General features: G+C 42.8%; 1 protein-coding gene across 7 annotated transcripts in view; it reads left to right on the forward strand.

Annotated features, from left to right (window-relative positions):
* FOXN3 (forkhead box N3) overlaps positions 1-23,360 on the forward strand; it is a 197,404-nt gene that overhangs the window by 153,995 nt on the left and 20,049 nt on the right. For 4 of the 7 annotated variants that reach the window (XM_032188729.1, XM_032188726.1, XM_032188731.1 and 1 more), the window contains exon 5: positions 20,793-20,858. The exons of 2 other annotated variants lie outside the window; for them this stretch is intronic. In XM_032188729.1, the coding sequence (XP_032044620.1) occupies positions 20,793-20,858 (66 nt within the window). The remainder of the gene's footprint in view (positions 1-20,792; positions 20,859-23,360) is intronic. One more of the 7 variants, XM_032188730.1, reaches the window with a different exon arrangement.

The following is a 23,360-nucleotide window of genomic DNA, read 5'->3' on the forward strand; positions in this document are numbered from 1 at the left end:
CCCAGCATTTGCAGGAGCGAGGCTCTCCTTGCTGTCTCCTCTTGTTTCGTTCTGCCTCCAAGGAAGGTGGCTTTTAAGCGTGGCACAGCATTCCCTCTTGTGCATGACAGGGGCTGCGGGTGCTGCCGGCTGCCATGGCAGTGGACGGGACGTGCACTTCAGGGCGGCCTCGCCCTGGCCAGGAGACCCTGTGGCAGTGGCAGAGACCTTGTCCCGCTCGGGAGCGGAGCTGCCACTGGCAGTCTTGTCAGGGATTGAAATGTCCTGACCGTGCCCCGTGCCGTGGTGGGTCGGGTGATAAGGGTGGTTATTCTTAGGGCATGACAGCATATTGAAATACATCTGTGCCCCGGTGTAGGGAACCAGACGTTTCTGAGGTGCTGTGCTCCATGTGCCTTGCAGGGCTGTGTTCCCTCCCCTGCTGCCATACCACAGCACGAGTACCACGCTGGGCTTTCTTAGGTCGATCAAACCCTGTATTTAGTCTTTTTCCTCTTGATTGCTAAGTTATTTTTCAGTAAGCCATGAGCAAATATACAGACAATTCTTACATAAGCCACTTTAACTATGTTTGTCAATTTAATATCCTATTCTGATCTCATTTGCAGCCCTTCACTGACTTCAGCAGGACTATTTCTGATGCCTGGCATGATAAAGGAGGGTTGCACGCGGTCACTGAAATGCCCAAGTGCTGCATGATTTTAGGATAGGGCCTTTCTGTCCAAGCAGCAGCCAGGCCCTCATGTGGTGCAGACACCCATGGGTAGCAGGGAAGTTGCCAGCCATTTCTGCCCACAGACAAAACGTGTCCCACGTTTCAAAGCTGTTGTCTTCCCCCGCTGTCTCTGCACACCCAGAGTCTCAGATAATTAATTTGGCAGACCTTGGCCTGTATTTTTATAACTTTATTTTTTTAACCTGTTCTAGCCTGCTGTGGGTGCTGCCAAAATACAAAAAGCAAGCGATGAAGGGGATCTTCAGAAGGGTGTGTTTGAAAGGCTTTTATAATAGTTTATTTTAAATTCTTGCCTCTGTGTGGGTGAAAAGCAATTAAAGCAAGAACTACATTGCAAATGATGTTAATTCTGAAAATACATTAAGTACATATCATCAAAGTTTTTATTTCTGAAAGCTCTAATTTTCTTAAAAATACTGAAAAGCAACTCCAGTAGAAGCCTGGTTGCACTGTAAACGGTGCAAAAGTATTTTAGTAACTGTAGTACTAATGAGCAGAACGTTTTTTTTCCCTTTAATTTTTTTAAATGGCATTAGTATTCCAAACAGCAAAATCCCTGGCTGGAGAATTGTAGAAATGATGATTGCTCATTAGCAAATAGAATACAGATGTTCTGTTCATTTTGCCTGAGTGCTTCACATAAACACCTTGGGGAGTGACTGGCACGGAGTACAGAACTTGATAGCATAACAGTGTGCTCGGCACTTCGGGGCTGGCAGCAGAAGCAGAAGCATACCATGTAATTTTATAAAATTTTGTGTAATTTTTAATCATTTGTAGAGTTTGTGTAAAGCGAGAACCTTCATATGGGGGAGGGAGGGGGGATGTGGATGTCTATGGGGCTGTAAATGCCACCAGAAACTACAGCTGGGTCAACATCAAGTCCAGGAGCTGGACCCATTGGTCCGTGTGGGTCCCTTCCAACTCGGGGTATTCTGTGCTTCTGTGAGCTTTGTGGAGGGCTGTTCACATCTTTCTGGTTGACTTTCTACCTTCAGTTGACAAAGGAGCAGATTTCCATCCTTGTGCAGGTCTGTGAGTCTTGTATTGGTCACGTTTTTGAATTTCTTGGGCCTCTGAGGTGACATCTTTTTTGTTCCTTTCTCATGTTTGTCTCCAGGAGGGGTAACCAGGTGAGGAATTTGCTGTTCTGCCTCTCCCCTTTCATTCCTCCATCTTGCCCCCACCCAACAACAATTCCACTTCTAGAGCAAAGTTATTCTTCTGCACTCAGGAGATCACCCTGCGTGAGAGCAGCTTTGCTTTTAATCATATATGTGACTTCTGTTGAGCACACAGTAAATAGGGACTGGAATAGTAAAGCACCACTGGGAACTTTCTGAAAGTTGTGTGTTGGGAGCATTGGGGATTTACTTCCCAGCATGATGTTGCTGAATAAACAGTTTTCTGTGACTGCCTGTGGTGCTTAAGGAGAAGCTGGAAGCGGAGATGCCCCTGCTCTGCTGGCAGAGCTCAGTGGGTTATGCTCTTCGTGTCCCTTGTCTTTGTTCTCTGCTCCTTGCAGAATAGCATGAGAGGGCTCCCTTTCAGTGAAGATGCAGGAATTGTTTGTTTTTTTTAAATCCGTGTAAAAAAAACGCCAAATCTCATTCATGACATTTTGTGGACTTTTAAAGAAAGGAGATTCCTAGCTGTGATATTACTCTGGCCTCTTGCCATGGTGTGTGTTGTACTTGTTTAGTTGCCAGGCCAGGCTGGGAAGAAGCTGAATGAAGTTTGAAAATCTTAAATTGCCTTAATTTTATTAAAGAATATATTGACTCCAGTGTTTTTTTTTTCCTCTTTTTATTTTTTTTTAAGTTGGATAAGAAGTCTTCAAATTACTGCCATAAAGTCATAGAGCAGTAAAGTTGTGCTTCAAAGCAAAACAACCGTACCTGTTTCAAACTGCAGCTCAAATGGCATGTGCCAGACCTGACTCCTGCTGCAGCTACTCTGCAAAAGTATTATGCAGCATTACATCCTTGGCAAGCAGTTATTCAAAAATGCTTGTATATATTTTTTTGTTTTTGGTTTTAGTGTTTTGCTTTGTTTTTAACCTTATAAAGTAGCTTTTTCTTTTCCACCTCAGAGGGAAAAATATTAAACAATGTCAGCCCTGGGAAATGGTAAGATGAAACAAATCAGAAAATAGGATCAAGCACCCTGAAAGCAGGTTATGGCCTTGGAGTTTGTTGCTTGTGAGCCTCCACCCTCTTTTTAAGCAAATACTCAAAACTAAATGGAACTTATTAACATTATTTTGTCCTGCTGCGTTGAAAACAATCTGTCTAAATGCAAAAATCCATGGTAGGTATCACAGTTAAACTACCTCTAGAGGCAGAATTAAATTAAAGTGAATTGAAACAAGTTGGATCAGCATGAACCGACTCTGTTTGTAAAGAGTACTTTGCATTTCTATATCTTTTCAGAGCCATAATTGAGAGAAGAATATCAGCAACTTCACTTACAAAGCTGCTGTTTGCTTCCTCCTTTTGCCCTAAAGCAAACAAAATAGGCAGGCTCCCAATTTGGAATCTATTGAATGAACCCAAATCACTTATTTGCTGTTTAGTTGTCGTGGCAGCAAGGCAAATAGATGTGTGAAAAGATTAGCCAAACAAAAAGGCAAAAACCTTGGCCCTGTTGTAAGGATTTGGAAACACAGTTAGTAGTTCATCAATTGCTGAAGCTTCAGAATAAAGGCATTTAAGAAAAAGCAAGCTGAAAATAAAACACCTCATCTACGCCGTCTCTAGGACTCAGGGAATTCTTGGAATAAAGTCTTCTCTTTCTTACCCTTCTTGTTTCTGTTTCATTGTAGCTTCAATATATATTGAAAATCCCATGCAACAAATTGTGAGCGTGTAGAAGAGTATGTTAAAGAAGGAAATTAATGGTTATCTTAGCTCAGTGACTGAGACGTTGTCCTGTGTGGCTGAGATGTATCAGAAAGTTGTTAGTGAGGGCATCAGGTTTCTTGTTCAATCGCATTAGAACTCTGAAAAACTGTGCGCTTCAGGACAAATGCAGCAATTACTGCCATCAAAGACGCATGTAGTTAGAGAGTCTTTGCCTCAAAAAGCTTGCTGAGTAACTAAAGAAGACAGGCAGCCCATGCAACATTGAGGAATTAAACTTCATCCATTTAGAAGGGAGAATGCAACGCCTCACCTGAAACCACAGTGGCTGCATGGAAGTGAACGGGGATATGAATTTGAGGCTTTGCCACACTCCAGGTTCTGTTGACACAGCTTTGCTGGACATGGGAAGAAGGACTGATCCCAAAAGTCTTCCTCTGGAGCCCAACCTTGATTGTGGGCCCAGGGCTTGTCAGAGGGAGTGTGGCTGAGCTGAGTCTCTGGGTCTCCTGTCCCTGCCTGGCGGTCTGATGTGCTTTACTTTGAAGTTGATAAATGGAGTCACAGAGAATTGTTGCTGTGATATGAATTATTCCCACTGTTATTAAATAATAAACATGACCACAGCGACCTACTCGCTCTCTAGACTGCATTCCTTCTGTGCCTTAATCTCAGTAATGGCTTAGTATTTGAACTAAATAATGTCATGGGTGAGCTGCGAGCTGCTGAAGAAAGGGGCAGCAGAAGGAAGTTGGTAGATTGATACCATATCATGTGTATCATAAAGCAAGGTAGTAAAAAGCCTCAGGAAATTATATTTCTTAAGTAATGCAGTCAGAATTGCACTTAGACAGAGAAGATTGCTTTGTATTTACTAGCTGTGTTTACTGCTTTTTCTGATGTGCCTAAATAGGAAAAGCAGGTATTCAGAAACTTCGGGGAATGGAAAATGGAGTTCTAGACCTGAATCTGTACAGCTACTTTTGGGAATAACATCGCAAAATGAGTGAGCTTGATTTGCTACACAGCAGATGCCAGGATTATATGATGTGGAAGGAATTTTTTACTTTTAAACCCTTTCAGTGTGATGAAATGCAGGGGAGAGGAAGGAGGGGCTGACATAAGTGCCCTCATTTTTTTAACCTCTTCTGTGCTTTGCATGCAGACACACCGGTTGACTCACACAGGCACAGCTCATCTGTGTAGGTGGACTCGACCAAAACAGTAATTAAATGTAGTGTACGTTTCTGGAATAGAGCTAAAATGGAGTGGAAAGTAATTTTATTTATTCTGTGGTTTTAAGTCATGCTGCTATAAACAGAAAATGCAACAAACAGGGAACTGAGTTCACGTGAAAATGGATGAAGAGTACAGTGTGTCTTTTTTGGTATTTATGCATTATTTAAAACAAGTTTAGCAGGCTATAAAGCTTTTGATTACAGCCAGCTTGTGTGTTCTGCTACATTGTGCAGCATCACAAAATAAAATGGACTGGTGGTTATTGACAAAAGCTGAACGCTTTCCAGGGCAGCTCGTGGGAAGAGTAGGTGGTGGTTGGCATCGTGTCGTGCTCTCCCAGCCCATGCAGTGCCATGCCGGCCTGATTCATAGAAACACTTCCGGAGGCACCGTCGTGGTCTTTTTCATTGAGAGAAAAAGAAATGTTTGAATCAACTTTCTTGGTTTTTGTGCTATATTTAGTAAACACCATTGACTGCTGTTCTATTTAAAAAAAAAAAAAATGACAAAGAGTAGATCGGAGCCTTTATTGGAATATCCTGGTGTCCCTAGCAAGCGATATCCCTGCACCGAGATGAGCTTTCTCTGTCAGTTGTGGGGATGTGAAGGAGGTGTGTGGGTGTGATCCTGCCGCGCGTTTATGGAGCTCTCTCCCCTGAGGCTGCAGCGGTCTCCTCAGAATGGCCAGCAGCAGCACTCACCAGGGAGAGTTCAGTTTCAGTCCTGCTGTGTGAAGTTTGAGTTTGCTGTTCCAGTACTGCTTCCTTACACAACTGGAAACTCGTGCGAGGAAATGGGAAGAGTGTTGGGGTTTTGCGCTGGGAAGGGTGTTGGGGTTTTGTGCTGCGGGAGGCAGGGAGGAGGACAGGCAGCAGGAGCTGAGGGGTCAGGGCCAGGCCTGCAGTGGGGACAGAGCAGCGGAGCTGCAAAGCACTGAGGCACTGAAGTGTGTGCCCAGCAAGGACAAGGACAGAGGTGAAACCCCAGATAACGAGATCTTTGTGGTGTTTCGCTTCTAGGCACTAATAAAGCTCGTTGTGACTTCATGCTCAAAACCTGTTGAACCTGTTGGCAAAAACAGAGCCCTGGATCCTCATCGAAGCGGGTTTTGTTTGTTGCTACCAACCCCTTCAATTGCCTAGCGATGGTGTTTGTTTTCTTGGAATTTGCTGCCAGGTTTCAGGGGTGGCTCCGGCCGCAGCCCTGCGCAGGAGGAGTCGCTTGGCCAAGGTTCGCCAGGTCCAGCACCTGCACACTGCGGCCCAAGAGGAGCAGGAGGAAGAGAAGGAGAAGAGTCGTGGAAAGGAAGGGGCTGAACATGGGCAGTGGGAAGCTGCAGTCGTTTCCTGCTCCCGCTGGCAGGCACGGTCAGCGTTAAACCCTTTGCTTTTATAGGAACAAGCTGACCTACTTATTACAGCATTGGATTTCAGTGTTCAGCTATCGCTGTCTGCTGAGTGTGGAGCTTGTTTCTGACCCCACCTAAAGTCCAGCCCTGGCTTGCTGGGAGCAGTCGTTGTGCAGGCCTGGCCTTGAGTCCTGCTTTTGGGAAGCACAGGTGATGGCTGTGACTGGGCAGGCCTGGGGCTGGAGTTGGCAGCAGTGCTGTGGTGACAGGCACCACTTAGAAGAAGGACAAAAAAAGCATTGGGAGGACTAATGTGTGACAAAGAGGAATGGGAAGATGGAAAGGAAAATTGGAAGGGAATCATATTTTAAGAATTAGGAAAGCTTTTGACTAGTAACTTGTTTTCAGTTGTGTTCTGCAGGGTGCAGAGGGGAAAGTCACTAATCACAACAGCTGTCAATACATTTAGGGCATCTGAAAGGAAAGCCGTTTGGCCAGCTTGTGAAATGCAGAGGTGATTACAGTCAACTGCTCTTCCCTAGCCAGATTTGTAAAGCAAGATGAGGTTTAGCATGTTAAAAACGTGTGAAAATAGGCAAAATTAGGGAAGACCGAATAACCATGCAGGGTCAGCGAGGAGCTTCCTCTGGATTTGGTCAGCTGGTGGCACTGTGGAGATGTAAGATTTGTGTGTCTTCTCATGGAGGTGATGGCATCAACCAACATGGCATGTAAGCCTCCAGCTCTTTTAGATTTGTGTTTTGGTCTGTGTTAGGAAATCCAGGTTTCTGTGAGCAAGTGACAAAAGTGGGTGGTGGAGAAGATGGGACAGATGCAAGGCAGTGTCCTTCCCGCAGCAGACCAGTTGTTTCTGCCTCTGCTCTGGGGGCCTGTCAGTTTTTCAGAGATCCCGAATCCTCATTTTACTACACCAGCAAGAAGCATCTGCTGTCACCCATCTGGACCGGGGGACTTTCAACCTCTCCTTTGGTCTGAAATGTAAGCTCTCACATAGTTTGTTAGTATATCTGAAAATTTGCTACTCAGAGAGAACCTTTCTGCTGATTTTAAAATAAAATTTCCTTCTGTGATGTATAGAGCTTCTTGTGACTGTATCTGCTTAACTTTCCAGCCTAGAAAGCCTAGTCAGAGCTTTCCAAGAGATTTCCTACAGGTTTGTCCCTGAAAAGCTGTGACCTCCATCAGCAATTACATCCAATTGCTGCCTTGACTGTGAGGGCCATGAAAGGCGGATTTTACATTGGATATGTGCTCAGCCAGAGTTTTACCTGAGGTTTTGCTACAAAATTCATTTTTCTACCTCTTTTCTCCATTACTTTGTACAAACACATCTGTCCATCTTTCTTTCTCTGTACACATATATCCCTAATCAAACTACTTAATCGGAAAGTTTGGAATGAAAAGGGAGAATTTCTGTGTTTAAATTCTTGAGAGGCCCTCTGCTATTACAATGCTAGAACTGAAGGATTACCCAGAGATATAAAATGACAGACATCATAGTTAATACTCATCAGCGTCCTTTCTAGAAATCTCAAAACAGTCCCATCAGTAAAAATTCTAAGCAAGCTGTGTTACATTATCATGATCAAGGACCAGATCAGATTTGATGTTTCTGAGATGAAAGGAGTAGAAAAGGAAGTTTTCCCACTTCTAAAACTATCATTATGAATAAACTGCAAAGACATTCCCACACTTCTAAAATGTCCAATAATGATGTGGAAATAAACGTCAAATATTTTTGCCAGTATTTTGCATTGAAACTGAAATGAAGGTAGGTGCCTAGATGCATCCCTGAGAAAGGAGGCCCTTCCCAGCCAGCATCAAGTCCAGCAATGTTAATTGTTAATCTGACAATAGCTGCCACTGGTTGGTCTCCTCTGAAACAAGGGAGAGAGACAATTTATTTCTGGCCATTTTAAGGCTTTATTCTGTTTTCTGTTACTGTGTTATTGTTAAATCTTGCACTTGGTTACCTGTCTTGGTTACCTCTAACTCATGGCTCTCTGATTTTACTGGAATTTCACTGACAATTTTGCATGAAATAGAAGTATTTTCACTGGTATATACCAATGCAAGAATATTAGTGGCTTCTATAACTAAGGTTCTACAATGACTGTAATGCATCCCATTAGCATGTTTCTTGTAGCAGATGAAATGTTGCGCTAGATTTATGAAAAATGATTTTCAAACCAGGGCATTGGGCATGTGCTATGGGAAGGAAGAGAAAAGAATTCCCATAAGGTTTTCAGTTCTATTCTTGACTGCTTGCAAGACAGATGTTTGCTTATAAATGATGAACTTAAAATGAAAAATAAATAGAAGCTTTTTTCATTCTGAATTTGCTTGTTTTGAGGTCTGCCACCCATATACTTTGAGATTTTTCTACCCCCTGCTGGACACAGAAAGAAGAGAAGCAGGAAGATGAAGAGTGGGGAGGGTGACCTCCTATGAGGTGCTGGTGTGTAGACACTCTGTATCTTGTGGTTGTGGAAGGGTCGGGAGATGAGCCCAGAGGGTCTCTTAGAGTGGTCATTAGTGAGCCCATGTGGCTTTCGCTTGAGAGGGCAGGTGATCAGTGAAGGTCAGTGTTCAGAGAGGCAGAGATGGGGAGCAGGGCAAGATGAATGTGTTCTCTCTGTTCTATTTGAATTTAATCAGTATGACTGCCAAACTTTATTCAGATTTGTTTCCTCAGACAGACGGTGCTTTGCTCTCACAAACACACACATCTGACACACACCGATCATGCTAGTAAATTTAAGTTGAAGTTGCTGTGAACTGTTTACTTGTATGCATGTGAAGAACTCTCTAAAAGGCCAGAAATACCTGTATGCTATACTACTGACAGGTATTACAGAGACCTGTGGATGAATCAGTAAACCATGGCCTCACTGAAATTCACTGAAATTATGGAGTACAAAAAGGAGAGTGGGGCATTTTCTTATTTAGTTGTAAAAATAACATCAATGACAAGACTTTATATTTGCTGAAACCAAGTTGCCTCTTTCTTCATAGCAGCTTTTATCACCCACCCACTGTGCTTGGAGCAGTGGCCTTACCTCCAGCCCAGGTTGGTAGAGCTGCAGTGGTAATGAGACCTAGTACAATTTAAGCCGTTGTTTCCTTCCCAGCCTTGCTGTATTCTCATGAGAATGGTGCAAAAACACACTTGTGACTCTTGTTAATGAAGCACTAACGTTTTACAAAACTGTCCTGAGCTGTAGCTAAGCTGTACAGCTGTTCCAGTCCCAGGTTCAGCCCTGCAGGATGCTGGCACTGCGATCCTCTTCCACAGAGACTGCTACTTACCCAGCTTATATACGCCTCGATTACAGGCACAGCTCTTGCTACTATTTGGATAAAGCTTCACTTCATGTGTGTTTTTTTCTTAGACATCCAGCAGCTTTTTTGGTTCTCCATTCATTATGTAAAGAGAATGGGAAAAGAGCCCCCTTAGCTTACCCACTCCATTTTGTGAAGTATACAAGTCCTACGAGGAGCAGCTGAGGGAGCTGGGATTGTTCAGCCTGGAGAAAAGGAGGCTCAGGGGTGACCTTATCGCTCTCTACAGGTACCTTAAAGGAGGCTGTAGTGAGGTGGGGGTTGGCCTGCTCTTCCACATGCCTGGTGACAGGACGAGGGGGAATGGGCTTCAGTTGCGCCAGGGGAGTTTTAGGTTGGATATTAGGAAGAACTTCTTTACCAAAAGGGTTGTTAGACATTGGAACAGGCTGCCCAGGGAAGTGGTGGAGTCACCATCCCTGGAAGTCTTTAAAAAGGCGTTTAGATGTAGAGCTTAGGGATATGGTTTAGTGGGGACTGTTAGTGTTAGGTCAGAGGTTGGACTCGATGATCTTGAGGTCTCTTCCAACCTAGAAATTCTGTGATTCTGTGATACGTCTTTCCATTGAAGATCTGAAAGCTTGCAAAGGACTTTGTGTTGTTTTCTGTCCATTACTTAGACCATTCACAGCAAACCAAAGGCTGGCAGAAGTGGACTCCTGTGCCTCCCCTTCTCAATGATAAGTAGAAAGGTGTTTCAACCCCTTTGGTTAGAAAGGAGCTCCTTGGTAGCAGTTTGGCCTGCTGGAACCATCCCAGGGCCTGTAAATGCAACTTATGTGCAAAGCCAAGCCTTGGGTCCCTCTCTAGTGGCTCAAGTGAATTCTTCTCTCACCACGGTTTGGTTCATAGCGTTTCTTATTTCCTCTGGTTTTGAAATGTTTAAATAAAGTATTCCAGCAAAGCCAATTTTAACTTACGTGTTTGATATTGTATAGCACAGGTGCTATAGATCTTTGCATTAGCAAAGTGTTTACTGGAAGATACAAGATGCACATGCAACTGAATTAAAAGTATAAGCGAAAGCGAGTTTTATAGTTTGTTCAGGTTTGCAGTGCATCTTCTACAAAATCTCATCTACTGAGTACTGAAAGTAAGAAACAAAAAACTAATAACTACGCTGTAATGTTTAGTCTGAACAAAATGTGTTGCAGTTGTTTTAAATAAATACTATTATTATGTATGCTATTTAAGATAAGTTAAAGCCCTGCATAAGGCTGACTAATTACACTCTTAAAGTCTCCTCAGTGTTCAGCCAGCCTGTGTTCAGTGCGTTGCTTTCAATAGGAGCTTTCATTAAAAAAGGCTAATGTGGTGTCAGAATATTTTCACTGTTGGAATTAGAAAATAATTCTGCTGCTAATTCATTGGTTATGTTACATCATACTGCAACAACTGAAGTGTTGATGTCTTCAAAGGCTGTCTTGTTTTCATGTTTCATGATAATAATTCTTCAAAATAATTGTCATGAAACACATTTGTCTTCCCACTGACCTGCATTTCTTCCCTTAACTCCCCTGGGTATGCAGCCAAAAATGTCAAGAGGTCCTGAACACCAGGTTCCTGCTCTTCTCTTGTTCCCTTTGTTTCAAAACGGATGACTTGTAGAAGACCAAGTATTGCAGGAAGAGTGGAAGCGGATTTGTCACAGGATGGCATTGCTGCTGGGACTGCCTTCCCTTGTCCATCGATTTGCCTCTGAGGGGCAGACGAGCAGCTTGTAGGAGCGGTGTTGGACACGGCTCCCTGCGGGGAGCGCTCGGTCATCACCAGGGACCGGCGTGTCTGCAGTGCCTGCACACGCGGGCTGGGGCTGGCTTGCAGCAGTGCAAGGTATCGATTGTCGAGTGCTCTAATGGAAAATAGGCTTTAATCTGCTCCAGTGTGGCTGGGTGTCTGGTCCTGTTGGTCTTTAATGGGGATACACTTAAAAACACTCACAAGGGAGAAAGAGTTACCCAAGCAGGGTTTCCAACATGTTTAGTAATCATTTTTCAAAACTAGTCATTTGATGCATTTATTTATTGATTGAGTCACAGTAATGGCTGCTCATTGATCATAATCTGAGGAAGAAGAGAAGTAAATGGTACTGACTAGGATTTGATTTATTTATGCTATGCCTGTCTTGGACATAATTCTGCAAACAGAAAGTGATCAGCTCTCTAAGGTGTGACACTTCTCAAGAACTAGCACTAACCAACCTCCATTTATCCTCTCTTAACCCTCCCTGGGGGAAAAAAAAAAAAGTAAGAAAAGACATCTAATCTAGAGCTAGAAGCCAAACCTGGGTTGGATTCATGATTCTGTGATATGGAGTTCAGCCCAGGCAGCCTGCATGCCCACCCCTCTGTGTACCTGCTTGTCGGTTCTGCTTATCGTTGTGTGCTATTTTAAACATACTTCTGGTGGCAATTCTGGCTGTCTGCATCCACACCTCATAACCCAGGCCTGCACAATGTATACCAGCGAGGGAACTTGTGGGCTTGCAGCCAATTTTCCCAGCCTTTCCTAGATTCATGAAGAAGCCACTCTGCACAGACTTCCCTAAGTTGCAGGTCACTGAGCCAAACCTTCAATTCTCCACGTCCCCTGCATACAAAGCTGTGCCTGCTGGCACCTCCCAGCACCTCCTGCCTGGACCTGCTCCATTGCCCTGCTGAGGAAAGCAGAAAAGTGAAGTTGAGAGAGTCTGCACAGGCAGTTATCTGTAGGCATGGGTGCACAGAGGGAGAGGTGAGACCTCTTGGAAGCAAGATCTCGCACAGCTTGCTCACCAGCTTTCCTTCGTGGTGTCACGGCTGAAGTGCTGTAGAGCAGCACTGTTTGGAAGGCAGCTTCTGGTGAGTCCCATTCCCTGGGTCACACTCTAAGCCCTGTCACTGCATAAATACTTGTGAAAGCTCACATTCAATCTTTTTCCTTTGTTCAAGCTCCCATTAGAAGAGTTTTCCAGAATGTCATTGCTCGGATGTCTAGAACTGTTCTAATTATCAGTCTCTTCAGCACTGAGGTTGCTTCACTGATGTTACCTTTAAACTTAATGGTTCTTCTTCTTAGCTTCCTCCCCCTCCTGTGCTCCTTGGTCACCTTGTTGTATTGACAGAGCCTTACTTTTTCTCTGCTTGTTTTGCTTAGCTGAGGAAGCCAAGCTCTGTTTTCTCTCCTAAAGTAGGTTTCCAAGTCACTTCAGTTGTCCAGCTTTTTTTTTTTTTTTTTTTTTTTTTTTTTTTTAAAGAAAGAATGAATCTTGCCAGCTTTTCTCAGGATACAAGTTTGAGCGAGGTCTTTGCACGTTGACTTACGGAAATTGCCGATCTCCTCCATGCTGAGGGCTCTTCAGACAGTGTCTTCCAGCAGTTCCAGAGGAACCACTTTTAGTTCGGCAAAACTTTCTCCTGAAATCATAGCTGTGCAGCAAAATTAGGCTCGCTGTTATTCTTCCCACTTCATATAAGCTGAATCAATTTGTGGTCCCTTGTTCCAAAGTTGTCCTTATTACCTAAGAAAAAGAGCAGAAAAGAATCTATTCTTGTTCATTCAGCAACGTGGATAAAGAAACTTGTCAGCTGTCACATTCAGGAATAACTGGCCTTACCATTGCTAATAGCATTTGTTCTCTACTCTGTACTGTGGAGTTAGTCTCCTGTGCTGACATAATTCCCATTTCGTTAATGATGCAGAGCTCTATCCACATCTAGAGCTGGTGCAAAAATTCAAGAGCAGGCCCAGCGTCACTCTCAGAAAACTTCTTTGACCATCTTGCAACAGCCTGATTTTCATCTCAACATTTCCCATTTTCTATTTTTTTCAGAAGCCTGCAGTTTCATTACTGCGTGACAGTATCCTACTGTATAAAACCTGCATTTCTTTTCCCTGAAAAGCGCAGACCTTTTGACACCTGTTTCAATAGTAATTGCTATTCCACCCTATTTGTGAATTTTCCTGTAATAACACTAGTACCTTGAGTTCCTCTTTTATTGTCAGTCTGCCTGCTTTATTAGCACACAGCTATTTTAGCTGTTGGGTTTTTGTTCATCATTTTGCTGTTGTTTTTGCTGCATTTGGCTCCCCAGTTACAATATATTCAGTCCTTTTGCTGACAGTGTCACATGCCTGACCCCTTTCCTCATCATTAGTAGCATTTTTTTTCCTTCAAATCACTGAAAAACCTTTCTTGTTGTTGTTTTCATGTTTACTTGACATTTTTCTGTTTGTTCACTGGATCGTGAATCCCACATGGAATTTCTATCTGCCTCTTCTGTGTTCATGGGTTGCGCCCTCACGATTCTAGCAGGTGGGATGCATGGGTGAAGCCCTCCCAAAGACGTGCCTTGCTGAGAAGTACCCAAAAGCCACCTTTTCCTGCACAACTCTTGGCTGAGAGAGGGGAGGAACTTGTAAGCATTTCCCTGAGGGTCCCTCCAGCTGTGCAAGAAGTGGCGGTTCTTTGCCAGCCAGCATGCCTTGCACTTGCAGGGCTGGAAGGTGTGAGCAGTTCTCAAGGGCAGTGGCTGGCTTGGGACGGACATGATTTTGAAATAGCACAAGAGGGAAATGAGTGCTTACAAAAAACACTTGTCTGTGACAATAAGGTATGGTTTATTTGGCTTTAAATGGTCTGAGTTCTGTAGAGGGCTTCCTCCTGCCATCTGCCTTCCAGCTTTGCTGGAAGAAAAAAACATTTTTCGCAGCAGGGGCATTATGAAAGCTCAAGCACTGATCACTTTGATGTCCCAGTTAGAGATAACACATCTGTATAACTGGGGACAAAGAGGGAGTGTGTGTGTGTGTGTGTATCCTTTGATGAAAATGTGTGTGCAACCTGTAAGGCTGCAAGGAGTTGAAGCCCTCACAATCCCGTATTCTACTGTAGAAGCTGAGGCTGCAGCAATGAGTTAAGAAGATGGTTGAAATTCCTGATCACGAATTAGGTAAGTACATGATGGAACAGCAAGTTGTTTCTCTTCTGTGCTAGGCTTGTGGCTAGTGTTTTCTCCAGCTGATGTTTTCTCTTCAGTCCCACCAGCTGCACAGGCTGCATGGAGTCAACGAAGTCTTTACTGTTGCCTTTGCAATGGGTAGATTTTACTTTCACATCCTTCAATGTAGACAAAGAAGCTCGCAGTAATGCACGGCAAAAGGAAAAGTGCTTTTAAAATTAAAGAAACAAAAACAAATCAAACATCTCCCCTGTTTTTAAGCAGAGAATATATTATAATGTGCCATTTTCATATAAAAATTGTATTTCTCATATCTCCATAGCTGTCTCTTAGAAGATGTTTATCTTGTGCTGGTAAAATACATATCAGTGTTGTTAGTCTTTCTTTTAACAGTTAATTGATCTTAATCTTTACTGCAGAGATAAAAAGTTATGATGATATGTTTTGGTTTCATACAGCTTTCAAAGCGATAGATGATCCTTTTGATGAATTTGGGCATTTGTAATACCTTCTTTAACTCTTTCTCCTACCCTTTTTTATACAGAAACTAGTGTTTTTAACAAGAATACATGTGGTAACTGTAAAGATTTTCAGCTGATAAAATGGTGGTCAGAAAATGGAAATTGCTTCAGTAGATCTGTGATGATATAAGTTCAACAAAACAGAGGAGCAGGAAGAAGGTTTCTGTTTTAAATGCTCTGTATTGTTTAAACTTGGACTTTGTCTTCTTGGGTTTCTTTGTGCAGTAGCTTACTTGGCAGTGCCACAAATAAACTTAAAACACAGGAAAAATTAATGGTTCATTTAGACCCATACCTTTTGTCTCCTGTGCCTCATACCAGATCCTTTCAAAGGAGAGAGAGAACCACTGTAACTGCCAGACCAATTTTGCATTACTTGTGAAATAACTTCCTCCTAGCCTCTACTGTAAGCTTTCACAATTCCTGTTCTTGGTCTTTTCGTGCACTGTTGTTGAGGTATGAATATAATTTCGTGTTTTTTCCCAAGCTCTTGGTTCTGAATCCTATTGTTTTACAGTATGCTGCCACAAGTACTCGTGCTTGTTTTAAGAGCACTACTCAACCTTATTTAAATATTGCAGAAGTGGACTCAGTAGCATCCTACATCAAAGAGTTTTACAGTTACTGTATTTACAGTTCTCTTCAGGTATTTCTTTCTATCTATCTTGTACTTTGCTGTTCTATTTTAATAACTAAGTTCTTATTCTGTCATTAAGCAAAATAAATAAAAAATCAGAAATATATATATATATATATTTATAAAAGCCTTCACTCTATTAATCATCTCCGTATCTTTGACCTAACCTGACTCATACCAAGGTTAACCATCATGATGTGGGAAGGGAATAGGCACATCTATTAACAGACAAGTTTAATAGAGCCAAGCTGCTTTTCACTCTGCTGCAATTTAATAAGCCCGAAGGTAAAAGGTGGGAGACAGTGTTGCTATTGCAGCATTTTCCTGCTGGTGAAAACTGAAAATATCAAAGAATCAGACCACAGAAAAGGGTATAGGAGTGGGCTATACTAGGAATTGAGGCAGGGAATAAAGAGACTGATCTTGTAGAAAAGGAATAAACTGGACTTTTATATTCTGAATGGAGTGGCTGTAAGTATTACGCATGCCAGCTAGAGTAGAGGATTTGAATTGAAAAAAGCAGTGGAGGATGCTGTTGCAGAAACAGAAGGGGTTGAAAGCTACAACACTGAATGGTGAAGTGAAATTCTTTACAAAAATAGCTCTATTTTAGATATAGTAATTTTAAATTAAAAGAAGATCTTATAAATTCCTTCCTGATGAGATAACATGGCAATGGTTGCGGTGTACAGATGGTGCAGTTTGTTTACTAACTGTATTTTTTACATCAGTTGGCAGTAACATTTTAGTATTACCTAAATATGCATCTTAAGTGTCTCTCAGTAGGCATCTGTGCTTGAAAATTCAGGTCATGGTTGCTTTGAATTGCCTTAACTGCTATTTTCTTTAAAACCATATAGTATAGCTGTAAAAATAAATACCTTCTAGCAAAATCAAGAGGGACTCTGTTACTCTAATTTTTATTGTGGCTTAGCTGGACGGGGCTGGATTTGAAGCATTCAGTGAGATCAGATAAAAGCTTGAAATAATAAAATACCAAATAAGGAACATAATATTAATTCTTATAAAACACTTCCTCTCTCTATGAAATGAACTCAAATCAGAGATCACAAATATAATAGATGGACAGCTGTCCAACTTTCTCAGGTACCCTATTAGGTTTTATTTTTTTTTTGTCAATTCCAGAATAACAGTCTGTTACCCAAAGGTTACCCTCTGTGTTGCTGAATGTTTTTAAATTACCTCGTGCCATAATATTTCAGGCCTACTATTTTGCCACTCAATGTCAGTGCAGGACAGATTCTAATCTTCACAGGTAATATGTAGGCCTGGCTCAAAACACATCTTGACAACATGTACTGGATTGTAATTCCACAAAGGGATGCATTTTAGGTTAGTTCCACAGTAAAAAAAAAAAAAAAACAAAACTGCATGCTCCTTACAGCTTTGGTGTTCACTTTTCAACACTTTGCTGAATAGGGCCTTGAATCTAAAATGCAAGAAACACACTTGCTATGAGGTTTGTGTCTTACCTGTTTTTGATGTTGTCTTCATCAAAGGAAGCTTTGTCTTTGAAAGCAATGCTAGCAAAAACGATGCTAGGCTTCCATTGCTAGTGGGGATACTACATCTGTATCGGAGTTCCTGCACCACGTTGGCTTTGAACCGCCTTGGGATGTATGCTTTTGTGCCTTATGAGTTCATGTAAGTGCTTGAGGTTCCTTCCAGGTTCTTTCTGATAGCCTGTAAAGGGCACATTGGGGATGGGGCACCGAGCTCTGAAACTTCAGGGTGTAGAGTGAAGCACCGAGTAGATGAGGCAGCAGTTGTCTGTTAGGGAGGATGTGGCTGCTGGCAATTTTTTGTCACTATCTGATGTTGCCTGTTTGAGACTTTGACTCTTACTTCATAAAACATCCCCTAACCTCCTTCTTCTTTGTTTTTTACTTTCCTTTTTCACTGGGAAAGTTGGGCCTCTTCTGTTTTCCACTAGCAAAAAGTGAAAACGCAGTTTGTGTACTGAGTCGACTCTCCACTTACCTTAATTAGCAAAAAGAAACTCAAATGCATTCATTTAAATATTTATTTAATTTTCTAAACTCCAAAACTTTGGATGTAGTTATTTTTAACCCGGTTTCCTAGGGAAAGCTGTTCCTGCAATCATTTTTCACTCACCACCCACTGCTAATAACTTCAAAAGCCTTTGTGCTGATCACAGACACTTCAGGTGGGGTAGGGAAGTCAGCTAGGAAATCCAGGGCTTCAGCGATGCACAGAGGGACCCTCGTCACTGTGCCAGTCAGGGTGCCCCCCGAGGTCAGCCTGTGCTGCTGGAAGCGGGAGGGTTGGCCTGGAAGGGGTTTCGTGGAGACCCCACCTGTGGGAAGGGGCTGGGGGCACTGCTGGGGGTCAAGGAGCTGAGCGGGAAGCAGCAGTTTGAGGGGGGGCACCCTGCCCTCACCTGCCTTCAGTGCTGCTCCTCATGACTGCATCTTCACTGGTCTTCCTGGCATCCTTCTCAGAAGGGCACCTCCAAACTGCGAGCGGAACCGCTGTGTGAGAATGATCCGGCCCTTCAGTTTGCCCTCGGGCTTTGCTGCTGCACCTCTTGGTATGGTCTGTGGCTGCTGAGAGCTGTGCCTGACCTCAGCCCCTCTCTTCGTCCTTGGCCCTTGTCTTCAGCCTTACCTACTGCCCAGGTTTCTTCCCTGAGCAAGTCCGATGCATTCGTTCTCCGGCCTGGCTGAGGCCTCCTCCTGTGCAGCCAGGCCCTCCTTTCTCCTCCGTCTGCAGGAGGATGACCCAAAGCACCTTGTCCTCGGTCCTACTGACACCACCACAGGTGCCTGTCTCTGCTGGGGCTTCACGGAGCTGCCTGGTGTCCTCCGGAGCATACCAATATAAACATGCCAGGCACCACAGCACGTGCGGATGGGCTTGAATCACGGGTGTGCTTTGGAAAGCAGCTGCCGTGGATTCAATAGCGTGTTGTAAACAGCTCGTATTAGAGTCATGAAGTCATTACAGAAACATGGTGGTGCCGTTACTGGTCTGAAGGCTAAGAATACACATTTCAAGATAGACTGGTTGCATCAATTTTATCTGAAAACACAGAAGCTTGTTGCACAAACAAAAACCAAAGTCAATAGGAAATGTGTTTGGTTTTTTGTTTTGTCTTTTTTTTTTTTCTCTGCTGTGCCCTTTTATTCTTTCAGCAGCAAAATTAACTTTATGCTACACAGTTAGCAAGTAGTGGGACTTATTTAAAGTAAAACAAGCAAATAAAATCCAGGAACAGTCTATAAACAAATGCTGAAGTTGGCTGTACAAGTTAGGACAGTAAATTCAACTTCTAGCAGTCCTTTATGTTGTGAAAGAGATGGAGGAATTCTGGTTTAGTGGTTTGGCTTTACTGTCTTGGGCTTCTTTGCTTTTTTCCCCTTTTTATTTTGAATTTAGGCAGATTATCCCTCTTCAGTTTGACTAAAGGGAAACTCTTCTGCTGTGTGGTCTGTGTGGTGTCTGGACCCAGTGCTGCAAAATGGCACTCATTCAGGGCTTAAACTGTTCGGGGGTGGCACTTGCAGCAGATGCTTGCAGCAGGAATATTGCTTTTGATGTACCTTCAGAGTTGAAAACTAACATAAGTTGGTACAGCTGCTTTTTTGAGGAGTCTGCTGGTGACTTTTGGAAAAGAATATGCTCATCTGTCCAGGACACAGACAGGCATCTGCTCCTCAGTATGTTTGCACCTTTTATTCTGGTAGTCTGCTGCTACTCCGACTTTAGTTTTCCACTTACTACAGTGTTGCTGTTTACTGTTTTAGCAATTAAATAATAGAGTAGCCATATTAGGATTGTATTTCCAGCTGTGTTATCATAGCAAAATAGTACATGCTTAAACTAGTAAAAAAATATATATTCTTAATGGGTGAAATGCTCTCTACACCATTTGCATTGTTAATAACTTGCAGGATTTTTACTTCACATCACATTACTCTCCTGGAAACAGATATAAAATATATAGATGTACAAAATATTTATTTTTTTTAACAGTGAAAAGTAATTTTCTGACATAATAGCCAAAAGAAAGAGCCATGAAGTTATTACCAGTAAATTGAATTTTTTGGTATGCAATTTAGCATAAATACTAACAAGCTGCAAAAATAAAAAATAAAAATAAAATAAAAACAAGAAACCTGTACTCATTAGTCATTCAGTTTAGCAGCACGGAGGCAGCAGTCAGCAAGGGTGTGCGTTTTTATGTCTGCTTCAATTGCACACTTCATTTATTCGGACACGGCATAGGCGGCTTTCTCTGTCACACAGCACGATTAGCGAGTTGCGCCCCAGGGCAGCTGGGACGCTTGGCTGGGGCAGATGTTCTTTTCAGCTTATTCAGTGGCCGTTCTTGGGTTGTTTACTGTTGTCATAGCTACCCACATTTCCATGGCAGCCGTGCTGCTGTGTGTGAAGCAACTGAATATAGTTATAAAAGGATCATATTTTGTTCTGTCTCTATAACTTACCATCTGTCAACTGACTGTTGGTGATGGATTCAGAAACCAATTTAAGAATAACAGCAGCCGGCTGATGATTTTTGCTTATATTAAAGTGACAATGGATAAGGATGCAAGTAAGTTGGTGCTTCAATGAAATGCTAGCTTCTTTTTTTTTCTCTTCTCTCTAAATCGTAGCAGTTTTGCCCCCAACACTTTCTCAGACATGACTGAAATCCTTACTGACAAATGAAAAAGACCAAGCGTCGTCTTCTGTACTTGCTCAGGTGAAGGTGTGTCCTTATGCTTTCCCTCTCTTCTCTTGGTTTGTCCCGTTGTGCTGATACCAAATTGTGATGTTGCACCTGCTTTCACAGATCCTGTGTAATGAAATCTAAATACTTGTCACAAAATTAAATAGCGAATTCGTGAGGCTAACAGAGGCTAATGTGCTACCGTGCACACACGAGGACGGTGTGGTGACATTCATCACTGCGCTCAGCTCAGCAGCAGTATTGGGATCACATGCAAGTTTGGGGGTGAATACAATGTGGGATCAAAGAGCCATCTGAGTAATGAACTCTTACACCTTTTCACTGCAGAGATTCAATTGAACCTATAGTTTAGCAACGGGGGCAAAAAGATTAGCCCAGTTGTAAATAATGTATTTATTGGTTGATTTTCCAGATCCTGACATTGATGCTGCCACTGCCATGATGCTTTTGAATACTCCCCCTGAGATACAAGCAGGTTGTGAGTAGATATTTCTATAGCATATAGCAACATAGACATGTAAAGTTAATATTCTCTTTTGTAAGTATACAGCATACCAGATAAAAAGAAGGATTTAATGAAGAAATACAACTTCCCTTTTAGACCCTTACACTTCCTTGACCCTTACATGAGTATAATTTTGTGGTTCATGTTACAGTCATTGTTACATGAATAATAGTAATCCATAATCTCTAATGTAAAAGAGGGGTTATTGTTATTCATGACATACACGTAATTGAGTAACGTACTATTATCCATACTGATGGAAAGACCTGGGGCAACAGCCAGGAGAAAGGCAGGGAGAGAAAGAGAGCAAGAGAGCGGAGGGTACACAGCATATGGTTTTGTTTTCATTTTGTTTTGATTTGACTCCCATCGTGTGAGTTACCGCAGCCATCTGGATACTTTCCATTCACTTGGGCACCGTTTCAACTCCTTCCTTGCACGCATCCTGCCCACTTCCCTTTTTTGCACTGTCTGATTCAAGGCAGTAGGCAGGCAACAGGGAGTAAGGAAAAGTCTGATTTCCTGCCAATACAACCCTTCTTGTTCTGTGACCAGACCTGAGGGTTTGATGCCATGTATTAGCAGAGCTCTGAAGAGGCTCCGGCCCCCACTGTACTGGGCTGCACACATGGTGGGAGAATCATCCTGCCCCAGAGAGCTTACAGCAGAGGTATTAGAGGAATCCATGGAGGAATACAGCTGCACAAAAGCAGGGAGTGCAAGAAAACAAACATATCACTGGTCAGCAAGCACGGCAGTAATGCCAAGTGACAGGCAGCTCTAAAAAATCAAGGCAGAAGTTAAAGAAGAAGCCATTATGAAGCCTGTCTAGCCTCACCGCTATTGTTCTAGCTCAGGCAACCAAATCCAAATTCCAGGGGAAGCCTTGATTCGCGCTTTGATACTCTGCCTGGGGAAGAGTCAATTACCATCAAAGCATCTCCTGTGCAACCGAGGAAAGCTATTGTCAGCCTGCTTTGTGACCCTGCCAGAGAAATATCTGTTGAGAAGCTCCTGTGGGGGGAGAGCATGATGTTCCAAGAAACAGTCCATACTAGAGAGGCTGGTCCTTGCCCTCATTTCTTACACAGCCTTCAGGAGCTGTGGGCAGTAAAAGTGAGCAATTCCAGCTATGTATGGGTAGGAAAAAGGAAGGATTTTATCGGGGAGAGGAAGTTATTGGTGGGGTTGGGGGAAGAATGAAATGAGAAGTCTTTAGAGGATCAGAAATTTCAGTATGTCAGAGTTGTGGGGGGGGGGGGGAAAAAGAGGAAGAGAGTGGCATAGAATAAGAGTGCAAGACAGGTTGTGTGTGAGAGACCAAAGAAGAAATGTAGTGGTATGTGGACAGAAAAGCATGGGGAGAAATCACAATAATCCAGACTTCTGGAGGAGCCGTGGAAGGGAGGAAAGGGAGGAAATGCATAGTATGCTGCACATACTAAACACACACGGCAGATTTTTGTGTCATGTACATGTTTCCCAGCGCTGTAGCTGTTTGCATGAAAGTGATGTGGACACTTTCATGTCATAGAGATCTTAGAGTGTGGATTGGAAAATGGCTCATTGCCATTTCAGTTTGAAGAGGTCATTCTGAGGAAGGAAATTGTAACCTTTTGCGAGTTTGGCATGTCTCTCCTCCATGTCACCTTCCCCATGGGCTGTTGTGTCAGGGCCTCAGAAGTGAGAGGGAGATGAGAGCAGGAAGGTGGCTCCTTCACTCGTGTTGCTCCCTCCTCGATGCCAGCAAGTAGTAACGATGTCTTCTTCTGTGCCTTTACAATGACGTGCTGAGTCTACTCAGTTCATGAATCCTTCCAAATGCTGGGTAGGATTGACTGGAGCCAGGAGAAAAGGCAGGAGTGTTGATTATAACCTCAGAGGTCCTCTAAATTATGAAGGAGAAATATTTGTGTGTGTGTGAGAATGGACCCTTGAGGAAATAAATCAGCATATTGTACAAATTGCAGTAGAGTCTAGCTTATCTACCACGTTAGGAAAATCTTAGACAACTTAAAGCAAATTAATTACTAGTGCACATTAAGAAACAATTGCATGAAAAATTGCATTTTAAATTCATTTTCAAATAAAAGGCAAATGGGCTATAAAAGTTTCACAGCAATCCTGAGCATCGTATGGAAGCTCACAATTCATTCTGTGCTCTGTTAGTGACTGCAGTGCTCTGTAAATCAACCTGTAAATTATCAGTGCAGTAAGCATGCTGATATTCTTTGGCGCCTTGAAGATTTAGGATTCTGTTCGTCGTATCACACTGTGGTATCAAGCATGTGCTCAAACCATCAGGGTTGCAAAATGTCCTGAAAATATGTAAACGTCACTGTGAACCATGGATATATCCAAAGGAGGTTATGGCACAGTCCAAACTCATGCCTGTGTGGATGGTTGCACATGCTGGCTTTTTACTTTGAAGGCATCTTGTTGAACTAACAGCTGCCTTTCCATCAGGGTGAAAAT

This window comes from Aythya fuligula, chromosome 5 (genome assembly GCF_009819795.1).
Source record: "Aythya fuligula isolate bAytFul2 chromosome 5, bAytFul2.pri, whole genome shotgun sequence".
In the NCBI taxonomy this organism is placed as follows: Eukaryota; Metazoa; Chordata; class Aves; order Anseriformes; family Anatidae; genus Aythya; species Aythya fuligula.